This window comes from Thalassophryne amazonica, chromosome 8 (genome assembly GCF_902500255.1).
Source record: "Thalassophryne amazonica chromosome 8, fThaAma1.1, whole genome shotgun sequence".
Lineage (NCBI taxonomy): Eukaryota > Metazoa > Chordata > Actinopteri > Batrachoidiformes > Batrachoididae > Thalassophryne > Thalassophryne amazonica.
The window spans coordinates 26,325,580-26,347,656 of record NC_047110.1 but is presented as its reverse complement, the minus strand read 5'-3'; the positions used below and the strand labels follow the sequence as shown (position 1 = coordinate 26,347,656).

Genomic DNA, 22,077 nt, shown 5'->3' with positions numbered 1-22,077 from the left:
AAGTCCCTACTTCACCAGACTGTGAATTCCTCAAATTATATTGGATACTGGATCTATTGGACTACTACTGGATTAACCATGGAATTCATCAGCTGGTCTCTGAACGCTATTGACACCATTTTTTCTACAAGAAGGTCAGGACCGGGGGATCCTACATGCCCAGATGGAACGCATCCTGCGGGCTATGTTCTCGACTCCTGGAGTTCCTGACATGCGGCATGCTTGGTGCCTTTCTCCGTCGAGGACGTCGAGGATTTATTCATTTTTGGTCTTATGGTAGCAGTACTTTTTGGCTTATGTGCTGCCCTGATCTACCGGAAAATTGGCAAGACGGCGGCATCAAGAACCACGGCCCCTCGCTTGTCCATCATGATTAACGAGGTTGGCAAGGCAGTGCATTCTCAGACTGCAATGACTCTTGAACTCAGACGCAAATTGGATGACATCTTGGAGCAGATGCGTGTCTTACAGTTGAAGTTGAAGATTTCAGAGGCTGGTGAATATTCTTAACTCATAATTGGAAATATTCTTAAATGATAATTGGGATTTGGTTGTTCAAGTGGAACTGTTAAAAATGTTTTTCACTGCTCAAACCATAACACTACAGGCTTATCAAGCCTGAAGGTCAAATTGCCCAACTGTTTTCCCCCCAGAGGAATTTCTTTGGCCTGGGGATCATTTTGGTTGTTTCTTCTAAACTGCTTTTCACAGGACTGAAGCATGCTCCATCCCCCCCAACCAAACGCTCCCCACTGCAATGTCTGCTCACGTCACTCCTTTCCCCTTCTGCGGGGCCGGTGCAGTTTTAGCTGCAGCCCCCGTTCTTCCCCGCAACTTGACGGCGGCGCATCTCAGGGTTGCTGCGTGGACTTCACCCACTTGCCTCAATTTGGATAACGGACTTGTTCAAACTTAGTGCACATAAACAATGTCAAATGTGTATGTGCTGTCTTTACTTCAGACTTCAGACTTCAGACAACTTTATTGATCCCAAAAGTCTGAAGTCTGAAGTCTTTAATTATGATGTGTGCCATTATTACAGTAAACAAGTAATAATTGTGGACTAATTGCTGTCTGAGGTAACTGGAGTGTAAACATAATTTCTCCACTGTGAGATCAATAAAGTATATCTCATCTCTCATCTCATCTCTCAAATTCCTTGCAATGGAACATTGAGAAACATTGTTCTTAAACTGTTGGACTATTTTTTCACGCAGTTGTTCACAAAGCGGTGATCCTCGCCCCATCTTTGCTTGTGAAGGGCTGAGACTTTTTGGGATGCTCCTTTTATACCCAGTCATGACACGAACAATTAGTGTTCTCAGTTCCCAAATGCTTAATGAGTGTTGTTTGAAGGAAAGGTGATGTAACACAGTGGTGAACATACCACTGTCCCAGCTTTTTTAAAATGTGTTGCAGGCATCCATTTCATAATGAGCAAATATTTGCACAAAAACAATTAAGTTTATCAGTTTGAACATCAGATATCTTGTCTTTGTGGTGTAATCAATTGAACATGTGTTGAAGAGGATTTGCAAATCATTGTACTATTCTGTTTTTATTTACATTTCACACAACGTCCCAACTTCATTGGAACTGGTGTTGTATTCCATAGAAAGGCAAGAGGTTTTCTCAGAAGAGTTTAGAAGCATAGGTGTGAAAGACGTGCCTGTAGGAAGTATTTTAGACACAGGGTCAAGTGGGAGGGGGAAGAGTTGAGTTTTTAAATACTTGAAAGACACTGGACTCAAGAGGATTTTGTTCCGCTTTACCGGACTGACTCAGAAGGTGGCAGCAATGCAGCACTTATAAGGATGCCCGCTGCTATTAAACGCCGAAGAAGAATAAGAATAAGAATAAGAATAAGAATAAGAATATCAACTTCCGGTCACATGGCCGCATATTTTTTTTCATACACTAGTCTTTGTGAGACAGATTAGATTGCAGGCTGACTGATAAACTGAACAAAAAATTCTAACATGAGTCGACTGGGTTCTGTTCAGCAGAAGATTCAGTGTGTTTTTGTTACGGAGGTTAAGGAAGAACAATCGAGAAAGCGCGAGTGGCAGGTGAGTAAAACAGCAGCACCAGTGATGTGAAAGCTAATGCTAAATGATGAATCAGCTCTAACAGCCAAAGTCGTAGTAATAATAATAATAATAATAATGATAATATATAATGAAGGCAAAGCCTTTGACCGAGTAGCGTGTTTCTGTATGGAAAAATATTGAAGTAGTTTGATTGAGATACTGTAAAAATTGAAGATTCAATTGGGCAATATTATTTTCAGAATTTCTTCAGGGCTTGATGATTTCATTAAAAAAGTGATGTTTGCACAGTAAAAGACATTTATTCTCCTGAATTGTGTGGCACTGACAACATGTATTAAATTGCACTTACAAATAACAATAATGACAATATCATAAAACAACATTTTAATTCAATGAAAGTAGATATACTTATGCTATGTACAATGTAGAAATATTAATTACAGGACCTCTAATTGTAAACAAGCAATAAATTAGTAACAGTTTACAGTATTTCTACATGTAAAATGTTAATTATAGTACCTGCTATTATGGATAGGAAGTGGCTATTCGCACGGCCGCAGTGTCCATAACTCTCATTTGGCTATTCGCTCGGCAAGACTCTGGTGGTATAACTTGGAACTACTTGTATAAACAAATGTAGCGGGATGAAGGTCCCGGGTCCTGATTGAAAAGACGTTTCCGCTAGCTTGGCTGAAGGGGAATTCCCCTTTGGCTGACCTGGTAGAGGAATGGTCTTTAGTGCGAGCCGTCCGGGTTTGATCCCATCGCCGTCCTGGCCACAAAGGTCCTGCCGTCACACAAACATACTGCATTAATTATACCGTTCGAATAGGGTCGGCCTTTTGCCACCAGAGTCTTGCCTTGCGAATACTGAAATGAGAGTTATGCAGGGCTTGACAATAAGGCAATTTATGCACTGGCCCATAGGGCCAGTAGAATCTGAAAGTTACTGGCCCGGATGAAAATATCACTGGCCCATACTTTCACGCCTGTGCTGAACCGGGGGTAACTGATAAGAATTTTTTAAATCAACACTCAGACATTAGAATTGGGTTTCCTTAATGTAAAAAACACTTGAAAACAAACACAAAATTCTTATACTACATGATAAAAACCTTAAAGTGAGTAAACTTTGAAAAAAATGTCGGTAGGTAACTGATAGGAATTTTTTCAATACTCAGACATTAATACAAAAATAAATTTATTTCTTGATCATTTACAAAATTAATATGTTAAATTTCATAAACCAAGTTCCCTTGCTAATGTCACCGTGGGGTTTCCACAAGGGCATACTGATTAGACTTTTAAACTGGCGTATGAAATCATACCACATTGTCTACCAGGACATGGTATATTTATACTTACTTGTTAGCATATTCTGGCATGGCCCTACAAGTTCCACAGAAGACAACCTCACTCTCCTCATCACGCTCCAGCTATGGACATCTTTTCTTCCAGGAAGTTTGCCAAGTTTTCCTCACCCTTTTCTTCTCATATTCATCATCAGCAGCCTTCCTCTTCTGTGCTTGTTTTGAGGGTGATAGCTGTTCTTTCCTTTGCTTTCCTGGTTTCTGCCCAGGGTCAGGAGGTTTCAAGAAATTCATAATATTCACTGCGCTCGATCTTGCTTAAGCGAAAATGACGCGTCGATGTTGAAGTGAAATTTGCGCCACATCAGAAGATGCGCCTGCAGACGAAGTTTGTCTGCACTTCGGCAATGTTCCCAACATTGCGAAGTGGTGCAACATGTCCTGTCTCTGGTAGCAGCCTGTGAGCAGGACGTATGTCTCTTTTGTCCTTTATTTCACAACTATGACAAGAGTTTTTGGAGGAGCAGCAGCCCCACAGCAGCGGGAGCGGAGTTTCTTTTTCTTTTTTTTTCCTTTTTTTTTTTAATTGTTTACATGTGCACGCGTGAACAGGACAGTTGGTCCTCAAGTTGGGTCCTGCAGAGGCAGAAGGACCGCTGAAAGCAGCCATCATCCAGACGCAGCTCCTGCAGCAAATAATGATACTGCCTGAATTGGGAACGTCTCATGACGTTTGTCAGCTTTCCACAACAACTCGCTCCGTGTGATCAAGGTCCGTCATGTTAACTTGACTGACAACCGGAGCCGGCGAGCTGAATGGAAGCTCCTCCTATTTGATGACGCACCGGGGTGAATTTTCGCAGCAAAAGCAGAGCGACACACCGGGTGAAGGAGGCGCGTCCATTGCCACGCGACCCCCGCAAATTTGTAGCATCTGATCGCGCCCGGTGTGAACGCAGCATTAGACTAATAAATCTGCCCAAAGCGATTTTAATTCTTACTGGCCCATACGGACCAGTGAAATATGAACTTCACTGGCCCGTGGTGGCCCGGAACATGTAAAAAAGGCCGCCGGGCCATCGGACCAGTGCTATTGTCGAGCCCAGTTATGGACACGGCCGAATAAAAAAAATAAATTATCAAAATCGAAAAGTATTCAAGGAGATATGACATCTTGAATGCAGTATGTTTGTTTATACAAGTAGTTCCAAGTTTTGCCACCAAATCAACATACAGATCCACCTTGGATCTGCTGTGGTGACTCCAAGTGAAAACAAGGGAGCAGCTGAATGGTCTTACTTTAGCTGGCATCACTTATTGTGTCATTGTTAGTTGTGTAAAGGTCCCCTTCTTTTGACTCCCCCACCCCCAGGGGATTTTGGATTCCACTACCTGTGGCATGTCTTTGATGTCTCATATGGGCTGTATGATGGCTGAGACTATTTTTCAGATCAATGACCGCTTGCTTAGAAAGCTCAAACAGATAATCATTAGGAAGTGAGAAAATGTCCAAGTGAAGTCTGATCACCGTCTTCTAATTTGTGCTCTGATGTATGTCTACAGCTCAGTACTTCTGTGTCTCTTCAGCAATTTCAGGTTGTTGCCACTGAAAATGTGAACCCTGTTGCTCTGGAGTCGAACATCGATTGTGCACTTGCCACAGAAAAAGTGGATGGCACCTGCTGTTACGTTACCACTCATAAAGGTATGAATGCTCGGTACACGTGGTTGTGGAAAAGGCGTTAATGTAATATTCTGTATAATTGGCTTGGCATTATTTGTTTTAATTAAACCGTCGGATTGCCATTATCCGCACCACGCATGCACACGGTTGGTTCAGAAGGGTTTTTCTTGTTATCTGAATGCTGTTTGTTTCTCTGCAGGGCAGCCGTACCTCTGGGCTCGACTTGATCGGAAGCCCAACAAACAGGCGGAAAAGAGGTTTAAAAAATACCAGCATTCTCAGAAGAGCTCGAAAGGTAACATAAGTTAAAGGGCATATCACACTCAAAGCAACACTAAAAAATGATGTTAAAAAGGTTTAGAGCCTCGCACATTTTTTGGATATGACAATGCATCACACCTGATCTACATGAATGTCTTAGCTACTTATTTCATGTAGGATCATATTGTTCACTTCAGTTGTTGAGTCATAACACTGTGTGGAAGAGACATACCCTCCAGTGTCAGTCGTGGCATTCTGCTTCACCAGGACAACACACCAGTCCACACTACCCAGGTTGCCATGGACGCTGTGCGCGAGTGTGACCATGAACACCTTCCTCACCCACCCTATTCCCTAGACCAGGGGTCGGCAACCTTTGAGACATTGAGTGCCAATTTCAAATTTTCTAGTCAATGAGTGTGCCACTATCAACAATAATGGTAAAAATGACACAAACTACAGGAATACGTTCATCAAATTCAAAGCAAACAGCAACGTATTTAACTAAGCAGTGTGGGCTGAGAATGAAATGAATCATAGGCTATGTGTCAATTAATATATCTTGCCTACCAGTCAGTGTGATCCCTGTCCTTGCTTTTCTTGGCTGAGCTTTTTTATCTGGGGTTTGTAGTTTGTCACTTTTAATTGTAAACATGCCTCAGAATGGTCCGTCATCAAACGGCTGCGGATGGGGCTGAGCACACTTTTCATGTGCGAAAATACCTGCTCACACAGGTATGTTGAGCCGAACACTGACAAGAGGGCCAGTGCAATGTTCTTGAGACAGCTGAACTTCTCTGGTGCAGACGTCCAGCATGCGAGGATGCAGGCTCCGTGCTGTTGCACAGGGGTGGATTCCAACTGCTTCCAGAGCTCTGCAAACTTCGTCACCCACAGTGATGAGCTCTTCAGCTCTATCAGCTGCATCTCCACGTCCTGTACATCCATCCAGTCGATCAGAGCTGCGTCCAGGTCATGTCCATCAAAGAAGGAGAACATCGGACCGTACCGTTTAAAATCCACAAAGCGGGTCGTGAACTCCGCCTCCAGCTCACACATGTATTCGGCTATTTCAGCGGTGCTGATGTTGCATTGTGAGGACAACTCCCTCAAGTGTCGGAAGTAGCGGAAGGTGGAGGATGCAATGTCACCTGAGAATACTGCAAGCTTGGCGACAAAAGCAGCCCATGTTTCAAACATGTCCAAAACAGTTTGTCCTGCACCTTGCAGCCTGAGATTGAGCTCGTTGAGGTGCCCGGTGATGTCCACAAGAAACAAAAGTTTCACAATCCACTTCTCGTCCTCCAGTTGCGGATAATGTTGCCCCTTCTCAGCCAGAAACACCTTGATGGCATTGATGCAGCTGACAAAGTGCTCCAGAACTTTTCCGCAGCTCAGCCATCTCACTGCCGAGTGGAGAGGGAGATCTGTGTATGCACTGTCCATTTCCTTGAGCAGGGATCAAAACTGTCGGTGTGTCGGTGCAGATCGTTTGACGAGGAAGTTAATCACCTTTGCCACCCTAGCCATGACATCATTGAGATCTGAATTGGACATTTTTGCACACAGGTTCTCCTGGTGAATTATGCAGTGGAGCTTCATGACCGGGTGGCCGACTTTGTCTTCAATTAGTTTGATGGCTCCCTTCTGCTTCCCGACCATGGAGGGAGCGCCATCTGTAGTTACAGCAAACACCTTCCTCATATCAAATCCTCAAAATGTTGCGTAATCACCGTGGCTACGTCCTCGCCTCTAGTTGTGTCCGGCATGGGCTGCAAACAGCAGAGTTCCTCTCTCACGGTTGTATCGCAGTATTTTGCCATGACAGCCAATCGCGGGATGTCATTCACGTCCACACTCTCATCAAGGGCTAGACTAAAAACATTAGCATCTTTCAGGCCCTCCGTTTGTTGGGATCTAACATCACTTGCCATTTCATCGATGCGTCGCTGAACAGTACAAGCTGACGTGGGCATGTCCTTTATCCGGTTTTTGATGGTGTCTTTGTTGGGCAAGTTGTCAAAAAGAGTCTCTGCGCAGCTGAGAAAAGCCTCCTTTATGTACTCCCCATCAGTAAAAGGCTTCCCATGTTTAGCGATGCAATTAGCCAGATTATAACTGGCTTCTGTGACATGGCCTTGGGTGTTCACAAACACTTTAAGAGAGCTGGATTGTTTCCCATACCTGGCCGCAGCACGTTTGATAGTTTCGGCTCTATCGGCAAGGTCTTTATATGTCTTCTGATGTTTCGTCTCGAAATGCCGCTTAATGCTGGCAGTTCGGCACACAACGTTGTCACAGCACAAGGTACATACAGCGCGATCTTTGACGAAAACAAAACCATATTCTTCCGTCCAGGAGGGCTGGAATGCCCTAGCTTTAGTTTTTTTAGCAGGAGGCTCTGTCATCTCTGCACTTGTAACGCTATCAGGTAACTTTGGACCAGCATCAGAAAAAAAAAAAAAATCTCTGAGTGACAGCACGATCTTCCAACCGCATTTGCTCCACAGTGCTCTGCACCCAGCTCCTGCCCACTTTCCCAGAGACGCGTGTTTTTTTTTTTTTTTTTGCTGATGCTGGTCCAGTGTTGTGCGTGCCAGTGATTATGCTGCCGCGTGCCAGCAGTGACACGCGTACCATAGGTTGCCGACCCCTGCTCTAGACCTAGCCCCTAGTGACTTCTACCTCTTTCCCAGGCTGAAAAAATACCTTCAGGGCCAGAGATTTGAGGATGACGATGAGCTGCTGCAGCGGAGGGCTGGTTAGTGGACCAAGATGTTAAGTTCTACCGATCGGGTATCAGTGACTGGCAAACTAGATGGAACAAGTGTATGGAGCTGGAAGGGGACTATGTTGAAAAATAAAACATTCTGAATCCAAATATCTTGCTCTTCCTGTTTGTGGTTCAAAACTTTTTGATGTCCCCTCATATCATTTATTGGTCTGGTGCCTTAATTTAATTTACCTTATGATTCATTTGTTGTATCTGTTTCTCAGTGAGAGAGCGTGAGGAGAATTTAAATATTACATATTGTACAACACTAACTACTTATTGGCTGAAAGTACGCAAGTCTCAAAAAGAGTTTGAAGGTGTGGTTTTTGAGCACATTTATGCAAGTGTTCACACATCCACGTCCTTTGTGCCGCTGAAGGTGTTTCACAATAAAAGCATATTAATGTCACACCAGCAGCAGCTGCACACAGAACACAGCAAAGAGCTTTGTGTGTGCGTGCACGTGCGTGCAGATGAAGATACTGTGTGCATTTACATATGGAAAAACATTTAACCGTAATTTTGCCCTCTTGTTTTATTTCCATGTAAAGATTTTTTTTAAATAATAGATTTATTTCTGCTTTTAAACTGTCATATTTTCCGTGAGTAACCAGTTGATCCAAAAAGCAACATAAATAAGCAAGAGAAAAGTTTACAGTGCATCACAGGACAAATGACAAGTCTTTATTCTATTTTTTGTAATTTTTTTGTAATCTGTTTGTTTTATAAATGAGAAAGGTCATAAATGAAATATTTCTCTTCATGAGTCACAGATTTTGCTCTTGTATATCAGAATAGTGAGTCTAAAGTGTAACTTCCCACAAATCATAGCCCTTTAATGTTAAATTCACTTTTTCTTCCTTTTTTTTTTTTTTTTGCTTTGTTTTCCATGGTTGAGAATTTTAGGTTGTGGTCGAGATTTGCTCTAGTAATTGTGTTTGTGTTCCTCCACTTAATGTTTGTGTACTTTTCACCAGGTTTCACATGGAGCGTAGAAGAAGACTTCAAGATTGTGCCAGAGTCGTGGATTCCAGCCCACAGGGTCAAATGTCTTAACGGACACCCAATGCCCGATGAACAAGGACACATTCCAGGTCAGAGGGAGTGTTTTGTGTGTGTGTGTGTGTGTGTGTGTGTGTGTGTGCGGGGGGGGGTGCACATCCTTGGTGCTATTTAAAAAAAAAAAAAAAAAAAAAAATCTAGCCTGGTGCTGATATTGTGTAAAATGCGTCCCATTTATTTACCAGCCAAGTAAGTGACTTCAAAACAAAACAGATCAAAGTGTGATTAGTTTAACAAATTTGATGCATTATCGGTGCTGTAAGTAATTTAATTAATTTTTTTGACAATCATTGCATTTATTTGGGTGCTGATTCAGTACACAGTGATGGGAGTTTTCCAGGACTTCTGGAAATCGGGATTTTTACTTTACTGTAGCAAACTTTTCTAGGTTATTTTTGTTTTTCTGGCCTGCGTTGAGTCAGATTTAGTTTGTGCTGTGATGTCATGATGTTCGTATTTCTAAAATCATTTGGAAACATCTCAGATGAGATGCCACAGTGCATATTAAGTCAGGTTTTCACGTTCTTTTGTAATGGAGAAATGTAGATCCTGAAAGATGAATGTAACATGCTTGTCCACACAGCAGCAAATGAGAGGCGCCGTTACAGATTTTACTGTGAACTCTTCGTCATGTTGAAACTATAAAACAACTGGATGGAAATGTTCTGCTGCAGGGAGATGATTTAAAGTACATCAGGAATAAAATCAAATAGGTCAGGGTTTGACCTGGCCTTCTTGTTTTTTTTAATCATCGTTTATATGAAAAAGCTAACACTCCCAATATGTCTTTGATCTTATTATATCATGACTTGATGGAATTTATTGTCAGTTAATGTGATACAAGTTATTTCACACAAATCAAAATTGGACTTTGGGAGGAATTTACTTCAAATTGTCTCCATGTAAGCTATTTATTGAGCTAGCCTGCTAAATCTGCATTTTATGGTTTCTTCTGTTACATGGGCATGGAATGTTTATATGGAGAAAAAAAATATGATAAATATTTAACATGGGCATAGAAATCAGATATTGATGTGAAAAACGTTTGTCATTTTGCACAACACATAAAGTGTCTGTGTCCCAGAAATGCTGACATCAGCACTGGATGGAAAAAAAAAAACATTTATATAAGTGAATAAGAATCAAATTTAAAACCAAATCAGTTTTCCTGAGAACTAAAAGTTTTGTTGTTAACTTAATGAACAATACCTGCAGCTTTACTTGTATCAAATTTTATGTTTGTTCATGTTAAGACGCTATCAGTTGTTATAAAAGCACAACTTGCTGAAGTCAAATGTTTAGATAAATATAAAGAGAGAACAGTAACAGTCCAATGCAAATATGTGGTTTTATCAAATAGTAATAACACCGTATTCTAATCCATGTGACAGACTGGATTACATTTCTGCCATCTTGCCAATATTTAAAAATACTCTTTTTGTGACTAAAATGAGCAAGAAAATGGGACTGAGAAAAATCTTTCATTTACCTTATTAATTGCACCAAATTGCATGCAATATTTCAAAATTACTCTACTGGGTGCTGCAGCCTTGACTTCATGCAGGCCTGCTATTTTTCTGGCCTGAGCCAGATTTCCGGCTTTTGTGTCCGGATATATGCAGCAGAGGCGACAGGTTACCATGTAATCCCTATGGAAGGACGTGTTCTGGATATGTAGTGACGTGGAGGCATCTGTCTGGAGTTTATACTTGACGTGGACATGTCCTGTCTCTGGCAATCAACCTGTGAGCAGGACTTAAGTCCATTTTGTCTATAATTTAACACAATTATGACAGAGTTTGAGGGGGAGAAAGCGAGGAAGTGCAGCAGCAGCCTGGTTTTTTTTTTTTTTTTTTTTTCCCCGCATGCGCGTACGAACAAATCATCTGTGAAGATAATGTTATTAATGACATAGATGTATAATAAAACAAATGGTGACTGGTTTATAACACAATTATGACAGAGTTTGAGGGGAGAAAACGAGGAAGTGCAGCAGCAGCGTTTCTTTTTTTGTTCACATGCGTGCGCGCGTGAACGAATTGTCCGTGAAGATAATTTTATTTGCACAGATGTATAAACTCGGAGTGGATGCGAACCCAACACTTTTCATTTTCTGCCTTCCTTTTCTTTCCACACTGAGGTTCACTTGGACTGGTCTGTTGAATAAACTATAAAATAATTGCCCCGAAAATATGATCCCAGCAGCAGCAGTGTTCAGTGATGGTGGTATGTAGTCAAAACCTGCAGATGTTAGGGGAACCTATGCCCAATTTTTGTTTGTGGTTATTTTATTTTTGCTTTAGAAAACTGGATTGTAAAATACAAACCACTTGACCTCAAAGATGGTAATGGTTGTTTAAAGTCTTTAACGTTGGGTTTTCCTGAGAGCTTCCCAGACAGGTTTGAAAAGGCCTAAAATCACAGCCCCCAGCCCGGGGCTTTGCCCCTGGACTCCATTGGGGACCTAGGCGGCCCCCAAACCCCTCGACAATTTAGTTTCAGGCTTAGCCCATATTGCCTCAATACCAGCCCTGGTCATGGGGGAAAAAAAAAATCAAGTTTTTGTTTTCTTTTTTCCCAAGAGCCATTCACATCACTGAGTACACATTGTGAGCTGTAATGAATACCATTCAGTGTTAGGATATATTGTCATTTTGTTTGCTCTTTATAACCAGACCATGGCAAATGGTGGTGGTGGGGGGGTGGTGGGGGGTGTTTAAGACAATTTTGTGACATCAGTATACTCCCAAACTGTAGGGGGAGCTCTGTAGAGAATAATATGACCACAAAACAGTGAAAAACTGACCAGAGTTGCATATTTTCTATTTTAAGTGATTAGATTAGTTTACAGGTGGAGGACAAGGATGAGCACTGAGTGTGGCCCAAACAAATTAATATGAGTCATTGAAAAACTTTATTGAAGAATAAATTGAGCACAGGGCAAATTAAAGCCGTGGGATTACAATAGGAACACGCAGGTTTTTTTTTTTTGTTTGTTTGTTTCTTTGCCCAGGATGTGTCCTGCTGACTGTGATTGGTTCCTTTGTGTTCAGGCTGGGTTCCAGTGGACAAGGATAACAAACAGTACTGCTGGCACTCCTCTGTAGTGGACTGCAAAGCCAGGAAGGTTCTTGTTCTCAGGCCCACTTCTGATGATGAAGACACTTTAGAAATTACCACAGTCCCTCTGGCCGACCTCCTGGAACAAACACTGGAGCTCATTGGAACCAATGTCAACGGGAACCCTTATGGTAATATCATTGCACTTAAAACAAGTATTTTTCAGAGTATAAATCGCACCTGTCAAAAAATGCCTCTTGAAGAGGGAAAAATGAGTAAGTTACACCTTTTTTCCTGTATTATCAGCTTTGTATTTTGGGATTTTTATGCAGTGTTGTAGTATACTTTTGATTATTGCCAGTTATTCATTATTGGAGTTTGTTTAGTGTGTTGATTCCTGGGAAAGCCTGATATAAATAGCTCTTAATTTTTTATAATTTTCACTATTCAGTATATAAGTCACACTGGAGTATAATTCACAGGCCCTCCCAAACTAGTAATAAAAATAAATAAATAAATTGAGATTTATTTAAAAAAGCACAGTTCCTCAAACATGAACTCTGTACACATCAGGTTTTGACATTCAGTGCAATATCGTGGGACAGCAGTTTTACTTGTCTTGCATTGGTGGTAAAATGACTGAATGAGCACCAACCGTGCAGCATCCACATATTTATTTTTTAAGTAGTCGAAATCATGATGGCATAACATTGAACTCTGCATCCAGCAACAAGGAAAACAGTTACACTGATGCTGAAAACCTGTGCAGACCTACATTTTTACACACAGAAAATCAGCCAAAATTAGGAATTGATCAAGAATCAGACCACCAATGTGCAGAATCAATAAATGCCATTGATCACAATTAAAATCTTATCTATTCCCATCTCTAGTTGTTCTTAGTTGTGTCATAGTCCAGCTATGTAAATGGCTGCTTCCACTCATTCCTGTGTTTTAGTTTTTTGCTTCCTTCTTTCTTTTTGTTGAGAGTTCGTCTTTTGTGTTTCTCTTTAACGTTGTGTAATCATATTAGCAGTTTGAGTCGACTTGGTAAATCCATACTTGAATATCTCCAGCATAGTGGTAGCTACTAGCTAGCGGGTGTTGTGTACAGTACTCTCACAGAAATGTTTGCTAACAGTAACATTACTGTACACTTTGCTGTTTTGTAGCATTTTCAGCTAAAAACTGTGAGGGATTGTGTTGATTGTAGAACTGTTACGTAATGCTGAAGGTTTGCATGATGGTTACAGGGGAAACGCTCAGATGGGCTATACGGTGCTATTCTTTTTACCTCACAGCAAGAAGGTCTGGGGTTCAGTTCCAGCATTGCCCAGTTCCTTTCTGTGAGAATTTATTCCCCCCGCCCAACCCATCTGTTGTTTTTATTAAGCAATTTGTAATGACTGCTTGGAAAGCAGAGAACAGAAAAAAGTTATTTCCAAAGTGTGGATTTCAGTTTTTGTGTGTGGGTTATTTATTACCTCCACCAAGGAGGTTATGTTTTCGGTCACGTCCGTTTGTTTGTTGGTTTGTTAGCAGGATTACTCAAAAAATCCTCAATGGATTTCAATTAAATGTTTTTACCACGGGTGTATCTTGGCCTAACTTAGAAGTCATTAAGTTTTGGTAATGATCTGGAACATGATCCGGATCCAGTAATTTTTTTTAAGGATTCTTTATCATTGCAGGATAGGGCCAATTTCAACATTTTTGCATCTAACGTCATGAAAACAGGTCACAAAGGCTGAAGAAAAATTAAGTTATGACACAACAATAATTTAGCATTTGTTTCTCCTCACTGAATAAACTTATTAGGAAATTTAAAAAAAAAACTTGTGTAGTTCATGCAGTTTCTCTTTATAAATACATTTGCTGACGATCTAAGGGTTTAACCCTCTGGGGCCGACGCCGTTGTATACGATGGCTGAGACCAAGCTTTACTAAATTATAAATAACTTTTTAATGATATGAGATAGAAACTTACTTAGAACTCCGCCGACGTTCGAGCCACCGTCCACCGTCTTTATACTCTTCATAGAAGCTGTGTGATGACGTGATCAATGAGTGTCCAATCAGAATTGGTTCACCGTCACATGGTTTTCCAAAATCCAATCGTAGGGCAGATTCACCTCATTTGACACACCAACAATTGTTTTTAGGAGTGATGTGTTACTACTTTATTATAGTTTGCTATGTGTTTTGAATAAATGTGTGTGAAAATTTATTTTCCGCTTTACTTTTTCCTCTTATTTCTGATTGTAAACCTTTATTACACTTATAAAACACAACTATAGCATATATATTTTGAAAGTATAGGTTGTCCCGAAAAAAAGAGACATAAAACTTGATTGTGGGATGCAGAGAGAGCTGTTAACAGCAATAATAAAACATTTATGCCAGGCAAGTGAACTGTCCAAAAAATGCCCTCAGACCCCAGAGGGTTAACCACTGAATCTGAAACATGATGGTAGAAGCGTGAAATGACATGGAATAAGTCTCTTTGCCAAAGGGTATTCCATGTGACGTCAGTGACCCTATGGCCTTGGCGGAGGTTTGCGCTGTCCGAGTGCTTCTAGTTTATTTGAATTTATCTATGTCTTTATTAGGACACAAACTCAAACTCACATTTCTGCCTGATGATGTCATTGTTTTATTGTCTGAACAGGACTGGGGAGTAAGAAGCAGCCGGTCCACTGCCTGGTCTCGCATGGGACCCTGCAGATCAGAAACCCTCCTCCGGTCGACTTCCAGCAGTTGCTTTCCTGGTTCCAGGAGCGTCCAGAGGGGAGAGTTGAGGGTATTGTCTGGCACTGTGAAGATGGAACTCTGATGAAGGTATCGCATCCTTTTTTCATCACAACAGCTTTAATAATTTAAGACACCTCAGCAGTTACACTACAGTTAGAACACAGGCATGAGAATTTTCCAGGATTTCTGGAATTTTTAGAATGATCAGGGCTTTTCCTGAGATCGATGCAAATCAGAGGAGAACATTTTTGGTTACAAGGTAGTCAAGAAATGGATCACAGCTGATCTGCACGGACCCCCCGGTCATGAACGCAGCCTGTTAAAAACAGCCTCATACTCCACTCCAGTGATGTGGGGCTGCAAAGTGCAGCTTTTCTGCATTGATTTCCTCAAAAGCCTCATTGATAAAGCTGCTGTGCACCCTTTTGACGAATAGATGAAAATAGATTGAATCCAGTAAGAATCAGCCCGATAAAGGCTTTTTTAATTTTGATTAGTCAGTTAAGCCTGATTCAGTAAAAAAAAAAGTGTGCGTCCTGTCGCTTTGTCTGTGAGGTGGAGAGAGCAGTCTGTGTTTACTGCAGGGATCAGCACACAGCGGTGTATTAAAACAAAAAAAGCACAAACACTGCTTTGCTTTAAATACGCAATAAGTATCTTAGATCATCACCAGTACACATTTGTCTTGCTGTTTGACAGTCTGGACTCACAGATCCAACAACAGCGATTTAAAAACAGTCAGCACACATGCTTTGTTATCTTATTTGTTCTGCAGCTCACACAGACGGTGCAGGAGCGTATACACAGCAGTGAAGGGTGGGAAAGGCCCCCCAAACCCCTTAACAGTGTCCATGTTTGAAAACATTTTAAAGACATGTTTTTCACATATTAACCAGATTCAACTACTTTGTGTATAAAAAATTATATATTATTTAATAATAATAATAAGTATTATCATTGTCACTGACTTACTATTTGTAATATTTAAGAATAAAGTAATGCAGTTTGAATCATATTGACTTGAAACCAAGATTGTTTTTTACTGATTATGCCTGAGCCCACTAAACTGAGCGTGTGCAGCCGAGCTGCCTGAAACTCCACAGCTCTGAAAAATACGTATTCCCGCATTTTTCAAGTGTCTGCTAGACTGCCAAAATAAGGCTTAAAGTGGGTCTAATTTTGCCAAAAATCGAGCAGCTTCTGGGTTGTTTGTCCCCAGACTTCCCTCCTCCCCCATCAGGGCTCCGCCCTGCAAATGGGAACAGTATTCATTAAGGTGTAAACCTCCAGCAGGACATCAAAATATTTTAATTGGCTGTCAAATGACTTTCAGGCTTTGGTCTGTTCTTACAGATTCACCGCCACCATGTGGGCCTGAAGTGGCCTGATGGAGAAACCAGTCTGGCCTCCAGGCCTGTGGTCATTCACATGGATGGAATAGTGGAGCATAACAATGACTTGTTCACCTGCTTCTCCAGACTAAATGGACGCTGCTTCAGCCAACTTCAGGACATCTGGTTTGAACAATAAACCCAGCAGTATTTTCTGCCATTTTTGCTGCTTCCACTTCACTGGGATTTGTGACTGTATTTCCACCAGTAAATTCAGAGGAGTGTGGCTGTAGAAACTGTCAGTCCCCACAGGAAACCTGAATTTTTGATTGTTGCTGTGCAACATTAACATGTCTTAATTTGTAACTTTTTTTGAGTTCACAGAAAAATGTATTTAGAATATTTCAGTAGCTTTAATACTATGATTTGGCACTTTTTTTATTTTCATGCTATGCAGCACAAAACAGTCAGTGATTTATTTCAGATGCTATTACTGTATTACAGGGGTAAAAGAAACCATAGAAAACGTTTGATTTTTGGGGCGGGGGGTTGTGCTATGCAGTGATGTTGGTGACATAAACACGTAAATACAATGAGTAGCATGGAGGACCGAAACATGATTGGTTATGTTCATGTATTGTTGAATAAGTGGCGTAATGACTGTGACAGCCCTAAAGTCATCTGAAGTTTCATAAACGAGGCCCCTGTGGTTTTAGAATTTAAAATGTGACAGAGTGTGGTATTTTACCTAAGTTTAAATCCAGTTTACTTTCAAGTTGTAAATGGTTGATTTGGGAGAATAAGTACTACTGGCTGTGTTGTAGGTCAGTTTGTCAATACTGAGTTTTGCCTCTTATTTAACAGGCAGAACCTTACATCCCTGAGGTTCTTATGAAAAGTGTTACACTCTGTGAAGACGAGACCAGGACCCTTATGGATTTGTTGGAGGCTGATGCAGTTATTGGGGAGTAAAAACTTTACAACACTAATGTATCTGGGGATACACACACACATATTCGTATGTGTGTTTAAAAAAAAATAACATGTCACACTGCCTTCATGTGTATTGCAGTTGCAGTGTCACATCACTCGGCGTGGCGTAAGGATCACTTGTCTCTGGGTGCAGTGTAATGTCCATGCAGATTGATAAATGAATGGTAGCAGGTTGCTTTGCTTTGGTCTGTTGTCCCAGCCATGCTTGACCGCATTGATGTCTGAGCGCCCTCTGTTGGACAACCTTTGTAATAACACTCCAGTAGCCAAAGTGTTTTTTCTGCATGGTTTATTCAGTAAAATAAGTTTTCATATCAGCAACAAAAGTATCACTAATACTGATATGACTGAGTCTCTGATCAGCCAACTGAGGTATCGCCCAGGTTCTAGTGAAGCCTGTTTCCATTTGTGCTGTAAATATCTGTACAGCTTCAGTGTAAATGCATTTAAAACTGAACATTTTGTAAATGTTACAGCGCCCTCATTCCTGTCAAGAAAAAAATGTATATTTAAATGAGTACTGTATCATATGGATTTAGTGTCCAGCATGGGACACCGTGCTCACTGCAGTGTGTTGTGATAGAAGTGATTGTACACGCTTGTGAATATAGTTAATGCAAAAGTTCATCTGTCTCATAGTGTGATTCTGGTTTCACAATTGATCTTCTCCCAGTTCCAGCCACAGCTCATTAACCCAGACAGTTGTGTCCAGCCAATCGGCAGCTGGTACACACATTAACCAAGTGCGTAGGAACCAAAGTTAGGAAATTTGCAGGGCTGCAGTTTGTCATAGACCATGTTTGTATTAGTATTTAACTATATACATACACCAAGCTTTATTCAGGTCATCTTCATTTTTAAAATTTGTCACACAAAAGTGGAAGTTCATACATTTGTTGGTGGTGAGTAACATTAAATTTTCCAGACTCTCAACGTAAGGATTAAAGTCTTTCTCAAAGCAGGAAATATTTACATTTCACAATTTATATTTTTCACTTGACTTATTCCAGCTGGTACAAAAACCACAGGTTTGTAAACGTTTAAAAAATTACAAAAGATAAAATAAGTAAAAAATATGCTACAAAAGTTTAAACAAGCTAAAAACTGAATGATGTTGAAAGATGGGAGCTGAAAGTCAAACTCTACAGGTTGAGGATTGTCTAAGAATCCCCTTCAGGTGTAGTTTTTGTTGTTTCATTCAAAGGTGTTTTCTCTGTGTCAGGTGTCTGCAGAAGGTTTCTGAGGGTCCTGCCATCTAAAAACAGGAAAAGAGAAAATTTAAAATGATCACTTGTGAAAGTTGCTTGAATTAGAGGTTTTCCCAAAACACTGTGATGTGTTTTTACATCGAGACAGAAAATCAGCCAGCAGACGAGTTTAGTTTTACAGTGATATTGAGAAAAGTGAACCTCATGTTTCATTTTCACCTGAGCGAGCAGACGTTCACTGTTTCGACTTAGTGTTTCAGTTCTGTAGTCTCACCGTCCGGCTCAGTGAGAGCCGGACAGTGAGACCAATGAACCAATCAGTGGTGAGCGGAGGCTGATTTTCTCATAATGCCTTTTGGCATCTATGTGTGTTAATGTTCAAACCTTCAAATTACTGCATTATTTTAAAATTAAAAGCTAATGTTATATTTTCACTTTGTACAAATGACAGACTTGACATTAATGTAGTTAAACTATCTGAATTAATTTGGTTTATAAATCAAAACCATAAGTCAAACCTGCTTTCCCTTTCAGTCATTCTGCCTCACGTGTGGACCACTGTATGCTGTGAATGTAAATGACTCTTCCTTATAGCAGTGGGCAGGGCACACAAAGATAGAAGCACTGACTCATTGGTTGTGTTGGGTTTGTGATTGTCTTTGATTCTAATCAGAAGCGTTGGCAGTGTTTAAACTCAAAACTGGCTTGTCAGTAGCTGAGAGTGTACCAGATAATTACATTACATTAGCAGTTAGTTGTAGCTTCTCCAAATTTTTTTTAGTGGTTTATCGATTTAGCTTTATGAAAGTTAACTTTTCATTTAGCGGATTAGCGAAGATCGAAGCTAACTTTTTGGTTAGCTGTGCCCACCACTGGGTAGCTGTTGTTTTTTGCCTTTTCTCATACAAATGTACACTGATAAAGGGCACGAGTCGTCTTAAAACAGTAACCTGCATTGGAAGCAAGCACACTAACCATTTAAATTTTGACACTGGGGCACTTGGCTTTCAAACTGTAAACTGTAGCTTCTTTTTTTGTTAGTTGCGGTCAAAATTAGAGGTGATGCAATCAGAAAGAATTTGCAAGTTTGGTTCCAAGTTACTTTTTCAGCAAACAACTAGGGCTGTCACGATTATTACAATATTCGTCAATCGCGATTATTTTTCATATTCGCGATTATTTTTCATATTCAATTACCATGAATTATTTATTTTATCCACAATTAGCATAAAACGACTCAGAATCTAACGTCATTGTGGCTGCAGCCTCGCTCTCGTCTTAAAGCGATCCGTCCTGCCGTTTGGACGGCCGATTAAAACAGCGGCCGTCTTCTCAAAAGCCGTCTAAAATGCGGAGCTGTCGGTGTGTGTGTCTCTGTGTGTGTATGTGTGTGCGCGCGCATGGAGTCAACAGGCTGCAGCGCAGTCTGCAGGCTGTTGACTGGGAGGGGGTGCGTGAGGGAGATTCCTGAATGCAGGCGCGACACGTTACAGTCTGAGAACCATCAGTGCACAGCGAGTGCGGAGCAGAGAGACGATTTTAACCCGAGTGAACATGTTAACAAAACCAAAACGTGAAGCTTTTACTTCTCTCTGAACTTTCTCTAAAGGTGTGATTCTGCCGTTACCGTCCTGTTCACACCAAGTGTGCGTCGTATGCTGAATTTATGAGATCATGAGATGAAATAAACGGTCAAATATCTTTAAAAACATATTTAAAAATTAGAATATATGAATGAACTGAGCCACAAAAAAAAAAAAAACCCTGACATGGTGATGTGGTGATTGTTCAGAAGCACAGATCACAAAAAGCAGCTGAGAACTCTGAACTTTAACAGCTGTTATTTTCCAAAGGTATTTATTTGTTCAGTCTTGAGCTTAATGTAGTGGTTAAGCACAAAACGTGACTGATGAGGAGAAACAATTTCAGAAATGCAACAGAAACAACCGCAAATCAGAAAAAGTTGGGACTGTATGAAATGAAGATAAAAATAAAAATGGTGCACGTTCCCAGTTTCTCCACTCACAGAAGCCAAAGTTCTTCCAGAGTTGTGTAATTATACTACAATAGTAGAATATAAAGAAGGGGAAAAAAAGAAAAAAAATAGACAATATATTCGTCAATCGCAATTATTTGTTTGACAATTAATCGTCTCCAGAAATTCCTAATCGTGAGAGCCCTAAACATAACTTGTGTTTGGTGTCTGCAGTTTGTGGTTGAACTGAAACACTGAGTTATTATAACTTCATACATTGAAACAATAAAAAAAAACAAAAAAACATTTTCCACACCTGGTTGGCTGGGTGCCCTTTGTGAGTCTTGCTCCAGTGTTTGCAGCAGTAGAAAAGCTTTTTAGCCTCTCCACCTGCAATGGCACAGACACACATTCACCCAGAATGCCATTATGTCCCACATACTGTGTTCAGAGTGGCCGGACATACCTGTATACACAGACCAAACATCCTCAGAAAGCAGGAAGTCAATAAAAACCTGGATTGTCATTGATTAAGCACAATCCCAAGCACCCCCCAACCCACCCTCACAAATAAAAAGTTAAATTTCCCATCGATGGGATATACAGTGGTGTTCAGAATAATAGTACTGCTGTGTGACTAAAAAGATTAATCCAGGTTTTGAGTATATTTCTTATTGTTACATGGGAAACAAGGTACCAGTAGATTCAGTAGATTATCACAAATCCAACAAGACCAAGCATTCATGATATGCACACTCTTAAGGCTATGAAATTGGGCTATTAGGAAAAAAAAAAACAGAAAACGGGGTGTTCACAATAATAGTAGCATCTGCTGTTGACGCTACAAACTCAAAACTATTATGTTCAAACTGCTTTTTTAGCAATCCTGTGAATCACTAAACTAGTATTTAGTTGTATAACCACAGTTTTTCATGATTTCTTCACATCTGCGAGGCATTAATTTTTTTGGTTTGGAACCAAGATTTTGCTCGTTTACCAGTGTGCTTGGGTTCATTGTCTTGTTGAAACACCCATCTCAAGGGCATAACCTCTTCAAGTATTTTGACATATCCAAACTGATCCATGATACCTGGTATGCGATATATAGGCCCAACACCATAGTAGGAGAAACATGCCCATATCATGATGCTTGCACCACCATGCTTTACTGTCTTCACTGTGAACTGTGGCTTGAATTCAGAGTTTGGGGGTCGTCTCACAAACTGTCTGCGGCCTTGGACCCAAAAAGAACAATTTTACTCTCATCAGTCCACAAAATATTCCTCCATTTCTCTTTAGGCAAGTTGATGTGTTCTTTGGCAAATGGTAACCTCTTCTGCCCATATCTTTTATTTAACAGAGGGACTTTGCGGGAGATTCTTGCAAATAAATTTGCTTCACACAGGCGTCTTCTAACTGTCACAGCACTTACAGGTAACTCCAGACTGTCTTTCATCATCCTGGAGCTGATCAATGGGTGATTCTTTGCCATTCTGGTTATTCTTCTATCCATTTTGATGGTTGTTTTCTGTTTTCTCATCTCATAATCTCATAACTCCATAAACTCTTCCCATCTCTGATCCCAAAGGCTGAGCATGTGAAGATAACGAATTTACAA

General features: G+C 40.6%; 1 protein-coding gene across 1 annotated transcript; it reads left to right on the top strand.

Moving 5' to 3' along the window:
* The first annotated feature begins 1,893 nt into the window (after positions 1 to 1,893).
* c8h12orf29 (chromosome 8 C12orf29 homolog) lies at positions 1,894 to 16,647 on the top strand. The gene is made up of 7 exons (XM_034175899.1): positions 1,894 to 2,069; positions 4,949 to 5,066; positions 5,245 to 5,340; positions 9,057 to 9,173; positions 12,195 to 12,392; positions 14,870 to 15,039; positions 16,306 to 16,647. The coding sequence occupies exons 1-7, from the start codon at positions 1,980 to 1,982 to the stop codon at positions 16,480 to 16,482; spliced, it is 966 nt and encodes a 321-aa protein (XP_034031790.1). The 5' UTR covers positions 1,894 to 1,979; the 3' UTR covers positions 16,483 to 16,647.
* Positions 16,648 to 22,077: the final 5,430 nt, after the last annotated feature.

Bases quoted from the DNA above. Each gene is read 5' to 3' on its own strand.
- c8h12orf29 (XM_034175899.1), top strand. From the start codon at position 1,980: ATGAGTCGACTGGGTTCTGTTCAGCAGAAGATTCAGTGTGTTTTTGTT. The intron at 2,070-4,948 runs GTGAGTAAAACA...GTGTCTCTTCAG, and splicing joins CGAGAAAGCGCGAGTGGCAG to CAATTTCAGGTTGTTGCCAC. The intron at 9,174-12,194 runs GTCAGAGGGAGT...CTTTGTGTTCAG, and splicing joins TGAACAAGGACACATTCCAG to GCTGGGTTCCAGTGGACAAG.